The 17,984-nt window shown below is 46.2% G+C and overlaps 1 protein-coding gene across 1 annotated transcript in view; it reads right to left on the minus strand.

Annotated features, from left to right (window-relative positions):
* Positions 1–17,984, minus strand: part of LOC142819298 (transient receptor potential cation channel subfamily V member 1-like) — a 44,544-nt gene that overhangs the window by 5,836 nt on the left and 20,724 nt on the right. The window contains exons 7-8 of the mRNA XM_075905115.1: positions 16,197–16,265; positions 4,735–4,815 (exon numbers count right to left, since the gene is read on the minus strand). Of these exons, the coding sequence (XP_075761230.1) occupies positions 4,735–4,815; positions 16,197–16,265 (150 nt within the window). The remainder of the gene's footprint in view (positions 1–4,734; positions 4,816–16,196; positions 16,266–17,984) is intronic.

The raw sequence follows: 17,984 nt of genomic DNA on the forward strand, positions 1-17,984 counted from the left end.
GCTTCAGAGTCTCAATGCATGGATGAGACGATGGTGTAGGGAAGAGGGGTTTAGATTTATTAGGAACTGGGGACACTTTTGGGAGAGGGGGAGCCAGTACAGGAAGGATGGGCTCCACCTAAACCAGGGTGGAACCAGACTGCTGGCACTAAACATTAAAAAGGCCGTAGAGCAGTTTTTAAACTAAGAGATGAGGGAAAGCCGATTGGTGCGGAGATGCACGTAAATCGGATGGAGACTTCTCTTAGAGGAGAATCCATTGATAGAGATTCTTTAAGCTGTAGTCAGAAAGAGAGGAGGGGAGAGGGCAAACCATGGGCCAGAGCAGACAAACAACCGCATACAAAGGAATCCAATGCATCAAGGAAGGGCAGACAAATAAGCAGTGACAAATTTTTAAAGTGCTTGTACACAAATGCTAGGAGTCTGACTAATAAGATGGGTGAACTGGAGTACCTCGTATTAAATGAGGAGATTGACATAATAGGCATCACTGAAACCTGGCGGAATGAGGAAAATCTGTGGGACACAATCATACCGGGATATAAAATATATAGAAAGGATAGAGCAGGCCGGGTGGGTGGTGGAGTGGCACTGTATGTGAAAGATAATGTAGAATCAAATGAAATAAAAATATTAAGTGAATCAACATGTTCAATAGAATCGCTATGGATAGTAATTCCATGCACCAATAATAAGAAATTAGCAGTAGGGATATATTACCGACCACCTGACCAGGACAGCAATACTGACATTGAAATGCTGAGGGAGATTAGAGAGGCTACCAAAATAGAGAACTCTATAATAATGGGGGATTTTAATTACCCCTATATTGACTGGATACATGTCTCCTCAGGAAGAGAACCAGAGTTAAATTTCTCAATGGCTTAAATGACTGCTTCTTGGAGCAGCTGGTGCAGGAACCCACAAGGGGAGAGGCAATTCTCGATTTAGTCCTGAGTGGAGTGCAGGATCAGGTCCAGGATATAACCGTTACAGGACCGCTTGGGAATAGTGACCATAATATAACAACATTCAACATTCCTGTGGTGGGAAGAACACCTCAGCAGTCCAGCACCCTGGCATTTAATTTCAAAAAGGGGAATTACACAAAAACGAGGAGGTTAGTTAAACAAAAATTAAAAGGCACAGTGACTAGAGCCAAATCCCTGAAAGCTGCATGGAAACTTTTTAAAGACACCATAATAGAGGCCCAACTTAAATGTATACCCCAAATTAAAAAACATAGCAAGAGACCTAAAAAAGTGTCACCGTGGCTCAACCACCATGTAAAAGAAGCAGTGAGGGACAAAAAGGCATCTTTTAAGAAGTGGTAGTCCAATCCTAGTGAGATAAATAGAAAGGAACATAAACACTGTCAAATCAAGTGTAAAAATGTAATAAGAAAAGCAAAGAGAGATTTTGAGGAACAGCTAGCCAAAAACTCAAAAAGAAATAACAAAATGTTTTTTAAGTACATTAGAAGCAGGAAGCCTGCTAAAAAGCCTGTGGGTCCCCTAGATGATCGAGCTATAAAAGGAGCAATCAAGGATGATAAAGCCATTGCAGAGAAACTAAATGATTTCTTTGCTTCAGTCTTCACGGCTGAGGATGTTGGGGAGATTCCCGAATCTGCACCATCCTTTAAGGGAGATGAATCTGAGGAACTGTCCCGGATTGAAGTGTCATTGGAGGAGGTTTTGGAACAAATAGAGAAACTTAATGTTAACAAATCTCCGGGACCGGATGGCATTCATCCAAGGGTTCTAAAAGAACTCAAAAGGGAAATTGCTGAGCTATTATCTGTGGTTTGTAACCTATCCTTTAAATCGGCTTCCGTACCTAATGCCTGGAAGGTAGCCAACGTGACACCAATATTTAAAAAGGGCTCTAGAGGCGATCCTGGCAATTACAGACCGGTAAGTCTAACTTCAGTACCGGGCAAATTAGTCGAAACAATAGTAAAGAATAAAATTGTGAAGCATGTAGAAGAACATAATTTGTTGGACAAAAGTCAACATGGTTTCTGTAAAGGGAAATCCTGTCTTACTAATCTATTAGAGTTCTTTGAAGGTGTTAACAAACATGCGGACAAGGGGGAGCCAGTAGATATAGTATACTTGGATTTTCAGAAAGCCTTTGACAACGTCCCTCACCAAAGGCTCCTGTGTAAATTACATGGCCATGGGATAAGAGGGAAGGTCCTTCCTTGGATTGAGAACTGGTTAAAAGACAGGAAACAAAGGGTAGGAATAAATGGTAAATTTTCAGATTGGAGAGGGGTAACTAGTGGTGTCCCCCAAGAGTCAGTCCTGGGACCAATCCTCTTCAACTTATTCATAAATGATCTGGAGAAAGGGGTAAACAGTGAGGTGGTAAAGTTTGCAGATGATACCAAACTGTTTAGGATAGTCAAGACAGAAGCAGACTGTGAGGGACTCCAAGAAGATCTCACCAAACTGAGTGATTGGGCAACAAAATGGCAAATGAAATTTAATGTGGATAAGTGTAAAGTAATGCACATCGGGAAAAATAACCCCAACTATACGTACAGTATGATGGGGGCTAATTTGGCTACGACAGATCAGGAAAGAGATCTTGGAGTTATTGTGGACAGTTCTCTGAAAACTTGCACACAGTGTGCAGCGGCGGTCAAAAGGCAAATAGGATGCTAGGAATTATTAGGAAAGGGATAGAAAAGAAGACCCAGAATATCTTACTGCCCCTGTATAAAACTGGTATGCCCACATCTTGAATACTGTGTTCAGATGTGGTCTCCTCACCTCAAAACAGATATTTTGGCCTTGGAAAGGGTTCAGAAAAGGGCAACTAAAATGATGAGGGGTTTGGAACGGGTCCCATATGAGGAGAGGTCAAAGCGACTGGGACTTTTCAGTTTAGAAAAGAGGCGACTGAGGGGGGATATGATAGAGGTCTATAAAATCATGAGTGGTGTGGAGAGGGCCGATAAAAAAAGTTATTTATTAGGTCCCTAAATAGAAGAACTAGAGGACACCAAATGAAATTAATGGGGAGCAGGTTTAAAACTAATAAAAGAAAGTTCTTCTTCACACAGCGTGTAATCAACCTGTGGAACTCCTTGCCAGAGGAGGCTGTGAAGGCTAGGACTATAATAGAGTTTAAAGAGAAGCTAGATAATTTCATGGAGGTTAGGCCCATAAAAGGCGATTAGCCAGGGGATAAAAGGGTGTCCTTGGCCTCTGTTTATCAGAGGCTGGAGAGAGATGGCAGGAGACAAATCGCTTGATCATTGTCTTCGGTCCACCCTCTCTGGGGCACCTGGTGCTGGCCACTGTCAGCAGACAGAATACTGGGCTAGAAGGACCTTTGGTCTGACCCAGTATGGCCGTTCTTATGTTCTTATGAGATTTGTCAGCAGTCATCTACCGCACTGCGTGTGCACAATGGGTGCCTCATGCCGTTCACACCATTTCTTAGAACGTGCGGTCTGGCTCCTTCCAGTTCCTCATAAACAAGATGGCTGTGTCTACACTGGCAGGATTTTGCGCAAATACTTTTAATTGAAAAGTTTTTCCGTTAAAAGTATTTGCGCAAAAGAGCATCTACACTGGCACGGACGTCTTTTGCGCAAAAGCATCCGTGCCAGTGTAGATACTCTCTTGTGCAAGAAAGCTCCGATGGCCATTTTAGCCATCGGGCTTTCTTGCGCAAGAAATTAACATGGCTGTCTACACTGGCCCTCTTGCACAAGAGGGCTTATCCCTGAGCGGGAGTGTCACAGTATTTGCACAAGAACCACTGATTTTATACAGTACAAAGTCAGTGTTCTTGCGCAAATACTTGTGGCCAGTGTAGACAGGCGGCAAGTTTTTGCACAAAATCATGCCAGTCTAGATGCACCCAGTGTGTCCCTGTGGACAATCCGGCATTGTGCAGTCAGTGTGCGTCGCAGGGGTGTTAACTGACCTCCTGTGGTTTCTGTCGCCTTCTTTTGTTTCTCTGTTTGCTCTTACTGCTTTGTTATTTTCTCTTCCTCTTTTCTCTCTCTCTCTTTTTATAAACGAGGGAAGGAAGGTGGGGAGGGGGGGCGATATTCAATTGCTTGAGGAATCTGGCGCTGGAGCTGCCAGTGGCTCTGTTAGAAACTAACAAGAATTTTTTTTTTTAAGGAATGGAGAGACAAATCACAACCATAATAAATCTGAAGAAAAGGGATAAGGCTAACTAATTTTCTCCATGGGGAGAATGAAATGTTGAGGAGAATGAAGAGCTCCATGCACGACCGAGGGTGGTAGAAGAGGAACTAAAGGGGTGGATTGGGCCGTGCGCACAGGGCGCCAACGGGAGTGTGGTGCAAAGTGCTCTTCATGCACATGCAGCCCGCTGACTACTGTTCAAAAAGCTCCGCTCTGGACTGTGGGGCATCCCATCATGAGCAGTGGAGCATCCACAGGGACATCCCCCAAAGAAGAAAGACTAGAAGAAATTCTCATAAGTGAGTGCTGGGGAGAGTGGAAAAAGTAGATGTTTTAAGAGGTCCTTTCCAGTCCTCCCATCTACGGCTCTGTGATAACATAAATAATAAGTGATCCAACACTGTAAGCTGAAATTTTGGAAGACTAAAGCTGCTCAAATTTAGATGAAATTGAGCTGCCGGAAATGTAACAGAATTAGTCAAAACTGGAAAGTCGATCTTTTTACTAAAAGAAAAGTAATGTTTTCACTGAAGTGCTGCGAATGAAAAATCTTTACCTGCCATCCCATCCTGAAGCTTCTATGGCTGAACCTTCTTGGTCAGATCCTGTAGCCAATAGAAATTTTTTACGACGCTCTCTGGAAAAATCAACACAGATCATCAGAAAAATATTCTGTATCCAGTTGATAGTTTTTAAATATTGTAATGAATACCCTGGATGGTATTTACAGTCAGGGGTAGATTTGTTCTATGTATTTTTTTCTTTGCTGTTTCATCTGGCTGAATGCACGATTGTCTAGAAAAAACAAAAAAGGCGGAACTCCTTGATTTCAGAGGCCTGGACACATTTTGCTAATGCAATTGGTGCCTGCAAAAGTTGTCCCTACATTTTTGTGCCTGCAATTCATTCTGGTGCTAAAAGCAGCACTTAGACACATAAGCACGGGCAAGCCAACTTCTCAAGAGACTCCTTAAGGGAAGCAGTTTTTAAAGCAGGTGACGTTCTGTTCAGGAGTCTCTGTTTCGATGTTCACTGAGAACCCCATATGACCCTGAGCAAATCGTGAATTCAACTTCAACTTGACCCCCAGTCTGACAGTAAAAGGCAAATTAATCCTCGATCTTGCCAACGTTTATACATACGCTTAATTTTACAGAAATGAGTAATCCTATTGAAATCAATAGGCTGATTCATGTGTGCCAAATTATGCATTCACACAGTATTTGTAGAAGCTGGGCCTAAAAGAATGAACTATTCAGGCATTCTTATTTCAGTACAGAGAACACTGGGGAAAGAGAGTGGAGCTAGTTCACCACAGACTATTATCCTGCGGTATCTGTTAGATACCCCATCAAACCCCAAAGATCAATTTTCACATACATTTAGTGCCAAATTCTGTTTTCTGTGTCTCCCTAACTTGTGAAGATGCTGTAAAAGAATTACAACGGGAGCACATCCATGGAGATCACCAAAAGTCTTACATAGACTAAAATCACAATTCAGTGATTTTTTAAAAAATTTCATTCAAACCCTTAATTTCCTTGATATGTTAGTTGTAGGGATTCCTAGACTGTAAACTAAACATTACATCTTATTCATGGGTAACTTTTATGGCAAAATCACCATTTAGAACTAGATTAAAAAGAAAATTTCTTCCCTTGAGGTCTCTCACAAATTTGAATTCAGGTCTCCAGAGAGGAAAAGCTGTCCCCTAGAACAAAGCATTTTCCCTGCTCGGAGACTGGTATATATTAGATGTTCAATACATTCCACAACATGTATCATAGCAGTTATTCTTCTCTATCTCACTGATAAATGGTAAAGTTTAGTGGAAGATGTGAACCATTATTTTTAAGTTGCCACGATATAAAGCAATGCAATAGAAGATTTTCAACATACCACTCTCTCGATTGTAACAGTAGAACTCCAATAAATTATATCAGCTGTCTTCTCAGAACCAGAATTACTTATCTGGAAGCATCTTCTATTTTACTTGAGTGCTCGTTATTATCAGCTCAATTGGGGTGTGTCTAAACTACATGGCTCCATTGATGGAGCCATGTAGATTAGGCTAATCGGAAGAGGGAAATGAAGCCGCGATTTAAATAATCGCGGCTTCATTTAAATTTAAATGGCTGCCGCGCTGAGCCGACAAACAGCTGATCAGCTGTTTATCGGCTCAGTGTGCTAGTCTGGACGCTCCCGCGCCGACCTGAAAGCCCTTTATCGACCTCCCCGTTATGCCTCGTAGGATGAGGTTTACCAGGGAGGTCTATAAAGGGCTTTCATGTCGACAGGGGATCGTCCAGACTGCCCCGATCTGTCTCCAACCTTTTTACACCCAAGATCACTTTTTAAATGACAGACCAAGCCAAGATCTACCGCCCCGCCCCTTCCTTGAAGCCCCGCCCTCTCTATTCTCCTCCTTTCCATCACTTGCTATCCCCAATCCTTATACTACTACTTTAAAAAAAATCCCACCATTCCTCGCAGCTACTCACCTGGTGTTGTTGCTCGGCGAGTAGCTGCTCCTCAAATGAGGAAATCTAATGTAAATGTACTGCGCAGGCGCGCAGTTCAGAGAGGGCTCAAGAGCTACTCTTAGAGCCTCTGAGATCTACCGGTAGATCGCGATCTACTGGTTGGTGACCACGGGTCTAGACGTACCCTTTGTGTAGGATAGGGTAAAAGCACAAAAAATACCAGATTTCCAGGTTTGTGACATGTTTTTCAGGGCTGTGAATTTGGTAGGTCCCTACAAATAGTAATGCCCTTCTTTTGCTTGCCCCTTGTTCAGCATCTAGTTTTGAATTTGGAACAGGCCATTTCGGGTCTTTCACTTCAGCCTCCCTTATCGCAGGCATACCTTCCCAGTAAATACAACCACTCAGAATTTCTGTTTGGGGTCTGTTTTGAATTTAGCTGCATTTTTATCAGTTACTGGAATTCAGCATGGCTTTTTGTGCCAATGAATGCAAATACTGTTGACCCATCTTCCAACTCAGATCAAAACTTAGTACACTACATATTCCCTTTGAGTCTATTTTTAACTTGCTTTCTTGACATCATGACTTTGTACAGTAGTTGTGTTCTTATAAGACTTGGTTAAATGTTAACACTCTTTTAATTTAATACTGTTAGGCTGTGTCTAGACTGGCCAGTTTTTCTGGAAAATCAGCCGCTTTTCCGGAAAAACTTGCCAGCTGTCTACACTGGCCGCTTGAATTTCCGCAAAAGCACTGACTTCCTACTGTCTGAAATCAGTGCTTCTTGCGGAAATACTATGCTGCTCCCGTTCAGGCAAAAGTCCTTTTGCGCAAAAGGGCCAGTGTAGACAGCTCAGATTTGTTTTCTGCAAAAAAGCCCCGATCGTGAAAATGGCGATCGGGGCTTTTTTGCTGAAAAGCGCGTCTAGATTGGCACGGACGCTTTTCCGCAGAAAGTGCTTTTGCAGAAAAGCGTCCATGCCAATCTAGACGCTCTGTTCCGAAAATGCTTTTAACGGAAAACTTTTCCGTTAAAAGCATTTCTGGAAAATCATGCCAGTCTAGACGTAGTCTCAATGAATAGTTCACTGTGGGAGGCATGGGTGTCTGGTCAGTAAGGCAAAACAAGGCACAGCCTGCCCAAAGCTAAGCTGTGCTGGTCCAATCTCTCCCCTTTCCTCCCTCCCTCCAACTGCCAGGTGGGGTTACTGTCGAATATTTAGTGCTGTTCAGGCAGGTTCCAGAGCGACTGGGAAGGCAGAATAGCAGCCCGCCCCCGAACCTGCCTGGGGGCAAAATTGGCAAAGACTCCAGTTACATTCACCTGGTTCTCCCAGAGGTTTTGCAGCCTGTAATTCCATTCATCTCACTGGCTCCAGAAGGATTGCTAGCCCTGCTGTGCTGCTTTGTTCTCCTGCTCAGCCCCTCACCCATCCAGTCACTCCCTGCATCTGCAAAGTGGGGTTCCTCCTTGTTGCCCCCCTTCTCCTCCTTTCCACTCTCCATGCTGCATTGGCTCCCTCCGCTTGCTGCTGTGGAGCGTGGGGGTGGGTTTGGTTTCACTTTCCTAGCCTAGTTGCTACTGAACCTGCTGCTGGGAATTCTTCTCCCCTTCCCACTCCCCACACGCGTTCCCCATAGGCCCCTCCCCCGTGCTAGTGTGTGCAGTGGTGGGGGGTGTGGCCTAGCACAATGAGTACCACATAGATAGCTGCCTGGTTCCCGTCCCCTTATTGCCCTCTCTCCACAGGCTCCTTGTTTTCTGTGTTCTGCAGCGGAGTTGGGTGGGAGTGGGAATGAGGGAAATGGGGATTGAGGTGTGGGGGGAAGAGGCAGTGGGGAAGGAATAGGAGAATGAGGGAAGGGGGGTGAGCAGTTGGGAGAAGAGGAAGTGGGGAATTGTAGAATCATAGAACATTAGAACTGGAAGGAACCTCAAGAGGTCATCAGTTCCAGTCCACTGCCCTCACGGCAGGACCAAGCACCTTCTACCAGTGGTCCCCAACACGGTGCCTGTGGGCACCATGGAGCCTGCGGGGGCATTTGTGTGCGCCCAGCAAGTGCTCAGGGCTGGCCTGGCCCTGGGCACGTGGTGCATGCATGGTGCCGGAGCCAGCCCCGGATGCATGGCGCACAGTGAGCGCCGGCCCCGGGAGTGCTGCAGATTGGCCACCCATGCTCTGAGTGCATGGCGCTTGGAGGGGGGGGGAGTGCCGGCCCCGGGTGCGCGGCACTTGGGGGGGAGCTCCGGCCCCGGGTACGCAGCGCTTGGAGGGGGCGCTGGCGCCGGGCATGTGGCACTTGTGGAGGGGCGCTGGCCCCGGGCACGCAGCACTTGGGGGGGCGCCGGCGCGTGGCCCTTGGAGGAGGCCCCACCCCCAGGCACGTGACTATAGGGGGGCCCTGTCCCCGGGCGCGCAAGTGTCCCCGCCCTCTGGTGCCCGGCGGGCGAACAGCCATGCCCCCTGGCGCCTGGCAGCCTAACCTCCAAAGCACTTGCAACTCCTCCCAGCTTGGTATCTTCTGCAAACTTAATAAACACACTCTCTATGCCATCATCTAAATCATTGATGAAGATATTGAACAGAACCAGTCCCAAACGAGGCATAAAGGATCTGACGAGAAAGGAATCTGGGGTCGGCTGATCCCCGTCTAGACTACCACGCTGTGCTGATGATCAGCTGATCGGCACAGCGCGACGTCCATTTTGATGTAAATGAAGCGGCGATTATTTAAATTGCCGCTTCATTCCCCTTTGCCGATTACAGTCATCTACATGGCTCCTTTGATGGAGCCATGTAATGTAGACACACCCTGAGTGACTATGAAGCAGTGTGTCTGCTGGAGGTGGGTGCTTTGGTCTGCATCGTGTCTTTATGGACAGCTATCAGGGTGGAGGGGCTGAAAAGGGTTCCCCTCGAAGGGTATGTGTTGAGTGCATAGTGGATTGTGAAAATATAGATGGACGACCAGGTAGCTGACTTACAAATATCTGACAAGGGGATGCCCTGAATGTATGCGGTTGATGCAGCCGTGGCTCTTGTGGAGTGCGCACGAAGTTGTGGAGGCGGATCTTTGCCAAAGACTGAGTATGCCAGTCTTATACACTCCACTATCCATTTGGAAAGTCTCTGAGAGGAGATGGGAAGACCCAGAGATGGTTCTGTAGTCAAAACGAATAATCTGTTGGTTTGGCGGATTCGTGTGGTTCTATCTATGTAGAATACAATGGCCCTGCGGAGATCGAGGATATGAAGCATTGCCTGCATCACGTTGTCGTGAGGTTTGGGAAAGAAGACAAGTAAGTTGATAGGCTCATTGCAGGGGAACGCGGAGGAGAACTTTGGCAAGAATTTTAGGTGAGGTCTAAGTACCACCTTGTCTTTATGGAAGACCATAAAAGATGGGTCAGTCATGAGGGCTGCAATTTCTACCACCCGTCTAGTAGATGGTATAGCCACCAGGAAGGCCACCTTCATGGAGAGGTGGAGCAATGAGCATGTTGCTATTGGTTCGAAGGGCTTTCTCGTTAGGGTCCTAAGAATGAGATTGAGGTCCCAGGAGGGGACTGGTAGTTTGACGGGAGGGTAAGTGTTTCTCAGGCCTTTGAGAAACCTTTTAGTTGTGGGGTGTGTGAACACCAATGTATTGTCTATTGCAGGGCTACTCAACACGTGGCACATGGCCGGTTTGTTTGCAGTCCATGGTGCGGTTTGGGTTTACGCCGTGCTCAACATGCAGCCCACAGATGGGATCCTTTGAACATGGCCTCCACTGGGAACACGCTCCACGACGGCGAGGTGTCTCCCAGGCAGGGTGAGCACTGAAAGACGCAAGCAGATGGGCTGGCTGAAACAGATGGGTACAGGGTGTCGGCATTTCTAGTCGTCAGGGAGGAGGTGCTGGGAGTGCCAGGGCATTGTGGGAAGTGCTTTGTATTTATGCCCATCAGTGTGAAAGAAGCTGTTTGCATATATTTGCATGTATATGCAATCACACTTAAGTTGAGGCCCTCGGCATGTGCTGTATCATTGTGGCCCCTGGGGCTTTCTACGTTGAGAAGCCCTGAATTGGTTGGTGTAGAGCTGTGATTGCAACGAGATGGACTTTAAGGGAGCTCAGGGAGGGGCCCAAGTTCTTAAGTTCCATGATGTATTGCAGGATTGCAGGTAATAGAGCTGAGGCTGCATCGAGGTTGTTTCTTTGGGACCAAGCGGAGAAGCGTCACCATTTGTACAGGTAAGATTTTCGAATAGATGTTCGGTAGCTATTGAAAAGAATTTCTTTTCTATATTGTGTGCAATGCACCAAGTCCAGAGATGGACCGCTTCCTTGCAGAGGGGGTAAGATCTGGCCCCTCCCTGCCTGTTGATGTAAAACATTGCAGCTTGGTTGTCTGTACAGATCTGCACCGTGGAATTGTGAGACCACGTGGTCTCAGAAATGCCGGCAGGCGTAGAACACCACGCGGAGCTCGAGGATATTGACGTGCAGAGTGGTCTCTGCAGGTGACCACCAGGCTCGTGTAGTGCAGGTGCCAAGGTGGGCTCCCCAGCCTAAGTGGGACGCATCCGTGGTGATCGTGAAAGAGGGGGCTGGTTTGTGGAAGGGGACCCCAGCACACACATTTTGTGGATCCGACCACCATTGGCGTGATTCCTGATGGTGAGTGGCACTGAGACCAGCTTGAGGAGGCTGCTTCCTCGGTGTGCAGACTGTGCTGAGCCAGTGTTGTAGTGGACTCATGCAATCTGGCATGAGGGACCACAGTGGTGGCTGCTGCCATGTGGCCTAGGAGCTGGAGACATGCTCTGGCAGGTAGCTGGGGAGCTGTGCAGTGAAGTTCAATAAGTTCCCGCATAGCTAGGAACCTGTGGTGGGACAGAGATGCAGTGGCAGTGGTGCAATCTAATCAAGCCCCTATGAACTCCAGTGTGGGTGCGGGAATAAAGAGGGTCTCAGCGCTGGATCTGGCCTACAGGGAGCAGAAGGCAAGATCCAGGCATAAGATCCTGCCTTCATAATTCTCCACAGAAACTCAGCTCGGAAGCAAGACGACCCTTAGCTGCATGTGTAACAGGAAAGACAGCAATACAAGGATTGCCTCAGGAATAGCATCCTCTTGTAAATTAAGCCACAAAATTCCCTAATTTGGGGCCTTACCGTAAGTTAGGCCATCCAGTTACCCAATCTACTGCTAGTAAAATAAGGCTCCAAAAGGCACCATATAAGAAATCAGTAGGTAAGGTCCGGGCAAAGCTAGCCTCTCCATATTGGGAAGCAAAGAGGTCAGGTCCGGGAAGGGGCGATCCTCACCATATTAGGAAACAAAAGGATAATTCGGAAAAAAAGGGATAGGATGGGTACCAAGAGAAGGGTAGGGATAAAAGATGCTGTAACCATAATTCAGGGTTCACTTTGGTCGCAAGACGAGGGGAACGAGCAGTCTGGATGCTGTAACCGAATAAATCGCCTCTTACACTCCACCCGGATTCGTCCATCCTTCGGCCCTGCAACATCCAGCACCTGGACTGGTTGGAGCTGGCATTTGGAGAGGTGTATCTGGAGGTCTAGGGATCGAAAGAGATCCATGGTATGGACTGCATGAGGGCATCCTCCAGAGGAGAGGAGGACAGCTGAATCGGCGGGTGTAATGAATCATTTAAGTCGTCATCACCAAAGGGATGATCAGAGTCAGTTTGATCCCCAGATGCATCCAGGGAGGTCACGGAAGTGTGTCTTGCGTGAGTCTGACTAGCGTGCTGGTGTTGTTGCGCTGCTGGTGCAGTAGGGGTCCCAGTAGGGCCAAGCAGGAGGCATGGGCATGGAGGTGGTAGCCCCTGGCTGGGGTGCCACTGAGGCATCATTGGTTGTGGCAGAGGTGAGCTCCTCCTAGGGGAGCAGTGCCTGGGTGAGAGCATTTGAAAGAGGCACAGCTGCCTCCTCGCTATATGAAGGAGGCGCAGGAGCTGTTACATTTGCTGGAGAGAACCTGGCAAGTGTCGGAGAGGCATCAGTTCCGAAAGGTGGAGTTGTGGTTACTGAGGTAAACTTTAGCTGGTCCATAGATGCAGGAGTAGGTTTGAGGCATAGGCGGCAGGGGGTACTGTGGCTGTGAGCCTCTTGCCTTGCCAGGCTGCGGGATACGTGCGCACACTGATAAAGTTGAGCGTGGGGCTTTGGTAAACCCACAATTTTAATCAGTGGCAGAGTGTGAGGTCTGCGTAGGGGTTGCCATGGCTGGCTTGAGTTTTTGTGCCACAAGGGGCTCAGGCTTGCTAGGCTGTTTCAGCATTGTAGCCAGGTCCTGGGACCCTCGGGGTGCAATGGGTGATCGCAGCCCCAGAAAGCTCTTCTCCAGAGCCCCCACAGAGGACAGGACCGGCTTGGAATTGTGGGATTTCCCTTTCTTGGGTGAAGGGGATTCCCTGCTAGCCTCTGCGTTTATCCTCTTTGATTGATTAGAGGTTGCAGAGCTCGCAGCTGAGGCAGCTGCAGCCGCTTTGACTGACATCGCCGCTGAGAGATTGTAAGCAGGGATGCAGGAAAACCCCAGAGATTGCATCTGGGTCAGATCGCTGTCCAAGAAAAATAGCTCTCTCGCTGTAGTTGCTCTGGCAATCAGGGCTGTGTGAAGAAGGCCTTGAACTACTCCGTGTTCCCCCCTCAGGCAGCAGAGATAAGCGAACGCCCGTCTAGGCGGGAAATATACAAGCGGCAAATAGGTGGCATCTGATCACCGGCCGCTGCTGTGTATGCCTGTGGGGGGTGTGTGTGTGTCTGAGGAGGACGTTGTATTTGATCTCCTCAGGAGGATAAAAGATTTAAAGAATAAAAATGAGTAAAAACACGGAGGGGAGATCCCGCGCAGGGTGATCCCCATAAGGGGGAAGTGGTAGGCTGTGAGCCTCCGCTTATTTGTGGTTTCGCAGTTTGATGCAAAAAAAATCTTTTTTTTTCCTCTTCCGAGTGAAGGAGAATGGTTTGAGAAGGCTGAGTCTGACTAAATGCTATCTAGCTAATTGAGGAGCTCAGTGCACAGCACACTGCGGGTTCCAACCGGGACCGAAGGCGGCAGAGGGGATCAGGGCTCACGCGTGAGCATTAGCAGCCTGGCGCGTGAGGGTTACTGCCCATGTGCGAACAGGCTATCCACAAGCACTGCTATCGAAATCTTCCAGCCAGGTGCACTGAGGCGCCCAACACTAAGGTGGAGCACCCACAGGGACAGCCTCAGAGAAGAAGCTGGGGTTTCAGGCTGATCTCCCACTTCAATGCAGCCAGTGGCTTGTGCTTTCCTCTTCTAGGAATGTGAAGATGAGGGGTTTTCTTCATGGCCTTTCCGTCAGACTTCCAGTATGACATTGGACCCATCATTTAAGGTGTCAAAGAGAGCTTTTCCACTGATTTTTTTAAAAAACGAACAACAACAACAACAACAACAGAGGATAAGGAACTTAATTATCCCATGCCTCAGTTTCTTCATATGAAAAAAGGGATACTAGTAATACTCGCGTGCCTCACAGAAGTCTGTGTAAATTCATTGGTTTTAGTTCAGTGTTTGGGTGTCATCAGATGAAAAGTGCTGAGAAGTGCAATTCTGCAAAGTGTTTTTTGCAATGTCAAAATCTTTCTGCATTATTCATGCAGTAGCCACTGCTCCCGGATTATAGGAGAATTTCAGTTTGGGACTTTATGGGGTGACTCTTCCTCCCATTGTGTGATGCTGGAGCAATTTGCCCAAATTTAGTGCTGTTAATTAGGTACCTTCTGCATGTCTGGCACATCGTACAAAACATGTTCCATTTTGTTGAGAGAAATTGCAGAAAAGTGGAGGGTTTTTTCAAAAATAATTTGCTTGGGTTCAGGGATTTGCTGGAAGGGTACAAGCATGTAGTTAGCAGGGACACAGGATGTGCAGGGAAGAGAGGAGGGAGACAGGGAGAAGGAGGTGTGATCTGGGCAGGGAAAGGGGCAGAGCCTGGGCTGGGAAGCTACTGCCTCCCCAAGTTGAAACTTCACAAACCACCCACGATAGGAGACCTTGTCATTAAAGAGGGTCAAGAAAAGACTAGGTAAAATGCTGATGCATCAGAGGTGGGGAGACTAGAGTCCAGCTGTAGTGGAGGAAGTAGATATCTTAGGAAGTATCTCAATAAGGACAAATGCAAAGTGCTCCACTTAGGAAGGAACAATCAGTTTCACGCACACAGAATGGGAAGCGACGGTCTAGAAAGGAGTACGGCAGAAAGGGATCTAGGGGTCATAGTGGACGAGAAGCTGACTATGAGTCAGCAATGTGATGCTGTTGCAAAAAAAGCAAACCTAATTCTGGGATGCATTAACAGGTGTGTTGTGAGCAAGACACGAGAAGTCATTCTTCCGCTCTACTCTGGGCTTATTAGGCCTCAGTTGGAGTATTGGGTCCAGTTCTGGGCACCACATTTCAAGAAAGACGTGAAGAAATTGGAAAGGGTCCAGAAAAGAGCAACAAGAATGATGAAAGGTCTAGAGAACATGACCTATGAGGGGAAACTGAAAGAATTGGGCTTGCTTAGTTTGGAAAAGAGAAGATCGAGAGGGGACATATCTAAAAGGGTGTCACAAAGAGGAGGGAGAAAATTTGTTCTTCCTGGCCTCTGAGGATAGAACAAGAAGCAGTGGGCTTAAACTGCAGCAAGGAAGGTTTAGGTTGGACATTAGAAAAAAGTTCCTAACTGTCAGGGTGGTTAAACACTGGAATAAATTGCCCAGGGAGGTTGTGGAATCTCCATCTCCGGAGATATTTAAGAGTAGGTTAGATAAATGTCTATCAGGGATGGTCTAGACAGTACTGGGTCCTGCCATGAGGGTAGGGGACTGGACTCGATGACCTCTCGAGATCCCTTTGGGTATGTCTACACTTGCACCAACTTCGAGAGAGGGATGCAAATGCAGCTGAGCAAAATTGCAAATGAAGCACGGATTTGAATTTCCCGCACTTCATTTGCAAATTCGTGTTATGGTGCTATTTCGAAATACAGCTATTTTGAAAAAAGAAACGCTGTCAAGACGCAGTTATTTCGAAAGAAACCCCTTCTTCTGAAATAACCCTTATTCCTCTTACAACGAGGTTTACCAGTTATTTTGGAAGAAGGGTTTTCTTTTGAAATTACCGTGTCTAAACAATGTTTCTTTTTTCGAAATAGCGCTATTTCGAAATAGCGCCATAACGCGAATATGCAAATGAAGTGCAGGAAATTCAAATCTGCTCTTCAGTTGCAATTTTGCTCAGCTGCATTTGCATCCCTCTCTCGAAAGAGGGTGCACGTGTAGACATACCCTTCCAGTCCTTTCTAATTCTCCCGTTTCCGGTTCTGTGATAACACAAATAATAAGCAATATAACAGTGTAAACACAAATTTGGGGAAACTTAGCTGCTCAAATTGAGCTGCCAGAAATGTTACAGAATTGGCCAAAACTGGAAAGCAGATCTTTTTACTAAAAGAAAAGTAATGTTTTCACTGAAATGTTGCGAGTGAAAAATCTTTACCTCTCATCCCATCCTGGAGCTTCTATGGCTGAACCTTCTTGGTCAGATCCTGTAGCCAAAACAATCACTCTGGAAAAATCAACACAGATCATCAGAAAAATATTCTGTATCTAGTTGTTTGTTTTTAAATACTGTAATGAATACCCAGATAACTGCATTCCACTCCTGGATGGTATTTACAGTCAGGGGTAGATTTGTTCTATGTATTTTTTTTCTTTGCTCTTTCATCTGGCTGAATGTACATGATTGTCTAGGGAAAAAAAAGGCGAAACTCCTTGATTTCAGAGGCCTGGACACATTTTGCTAATGCAATTGGTGCCTGTAAAGGTTGTCCCTACATTGTTGTGCCTGCAATTCACTCTGGTGCTAAAAGCAGCAATTGGACACATAGGCACTGGCAAGCCAACTTCTCAAGAGACTCCTTAAGGGAAGCAGTGTTGGTATGTCTACACTACAGCATTATTTCAAATCATCTAATTTTGAAATAGTTATTTCAAAATATCTTTTTTCGAAATAACGCGTCTACACACAAAATGCATTTCGAAATACCTTTTGGCTATTTTGAAATAGCGGGTCCACATTGATAGGACGCTGAATCGCATTTAAGGCCAGCCGGAACTGGCTCTGGCAGGGCATCAGGTCAGAAGTTACTTTGTGGCCAGGGCAGCCAGCAGGGCACCCTGGGAAGGGCTGGAGGCCCCCTACTTCGAAATAAGTGTCCACAAAGTGCTTATTTTGAAATCGCAATTTCGAAATTGGCGCTATTCCTCATGGAATGAGGTTTTCCAATTTCGAAATAAGCCCCTCGTTATTTCGATTTAATTTCGAAATAGCAGTTGGCTTGTGTAGATGCTAGCAAAGTTATTTCAAAATAACGGCTGTTATTTCGAAATATCTTTGCTGTGTAGACATGCCCCAGAGACAGGAACCACAACAGGTAATCCTCATGCGATCCCTTTCCTATCAGGCATTTGCAGACAAACAGAGGCGGGGGCAGAGGATTCCTGCCCATACTGGCTAATAGCCATTGATGGACCTAACCTCCATGAATCTAACTAGGGTTTTTTTAACCCTATTAAAGTCCTAGTCTTCACCACATCCTCCAGAAAGAAGTTCCACAGGTTGGCTGTGCGCCGAGTGAAGAGAAACTTCATTTTGTTTGTTTTAAATCTGCTGCCTATTAATTTCACTTGGTAACCCCCTAGTTCTTATATTGCAGTAATAAGTAAAGAACTTTTCCTTATTCAGTTTTTCCACACCAGGATGATTCCTGTGTGCCAAATTATGCATACGTACAGTGTTTGTAGAAGCTGGGCCCAAAACAATGAAATATTAGTACATTCTTATTGCAGTACTAAGGACACTGGGGAAAGAGACTGGAGTTAGTTTACCAGAGACTCTTACCCTGAGGTATCTGTTAGATTTAAATGACAATTTCTATAGAAACACATCAAACTCCGAAGATGAATTTTCACAGAAATTTAGCGCCAAATTCTGCCCACAAGCTACATCTAATGGAATTATTTTGGGTTTATACTGTTGTCACTGAGAGCAGAGTTTGACCCTAAGCAGAGCTCCAGTTATGGAGCTTTTCACTCAACTAGTAAAAATTCTGTATGAAAATTACAATGGGACTACATCCATGGAGATCGCCAAAAGTCTTAGACAAACATAGACAAGAATTGCAATTCAGTGATTTTTTTTTCAAAAATTCATCCAAACTTTCAATTTCCTTGATATTTTTACCGTAGGTATTCCTTGCCCAGAAACGAGCCTTTGTGTCCAGTT

Source organism: Pelodiscus sinensis, chromosome 21, assembly GCF_049634645.1.
Source record: "Pelodiscus sinensis isolate JC-2024 chromosome 21, ASM4963464v1, whole genome shotgun sequence".
Taxonomy (NCBI): domain Eukaryota; kingdom Metazoa; phylum Chordata; order Testudines; family Trionychidae; genus Pelodiscus; species Pelodiscus sinensis.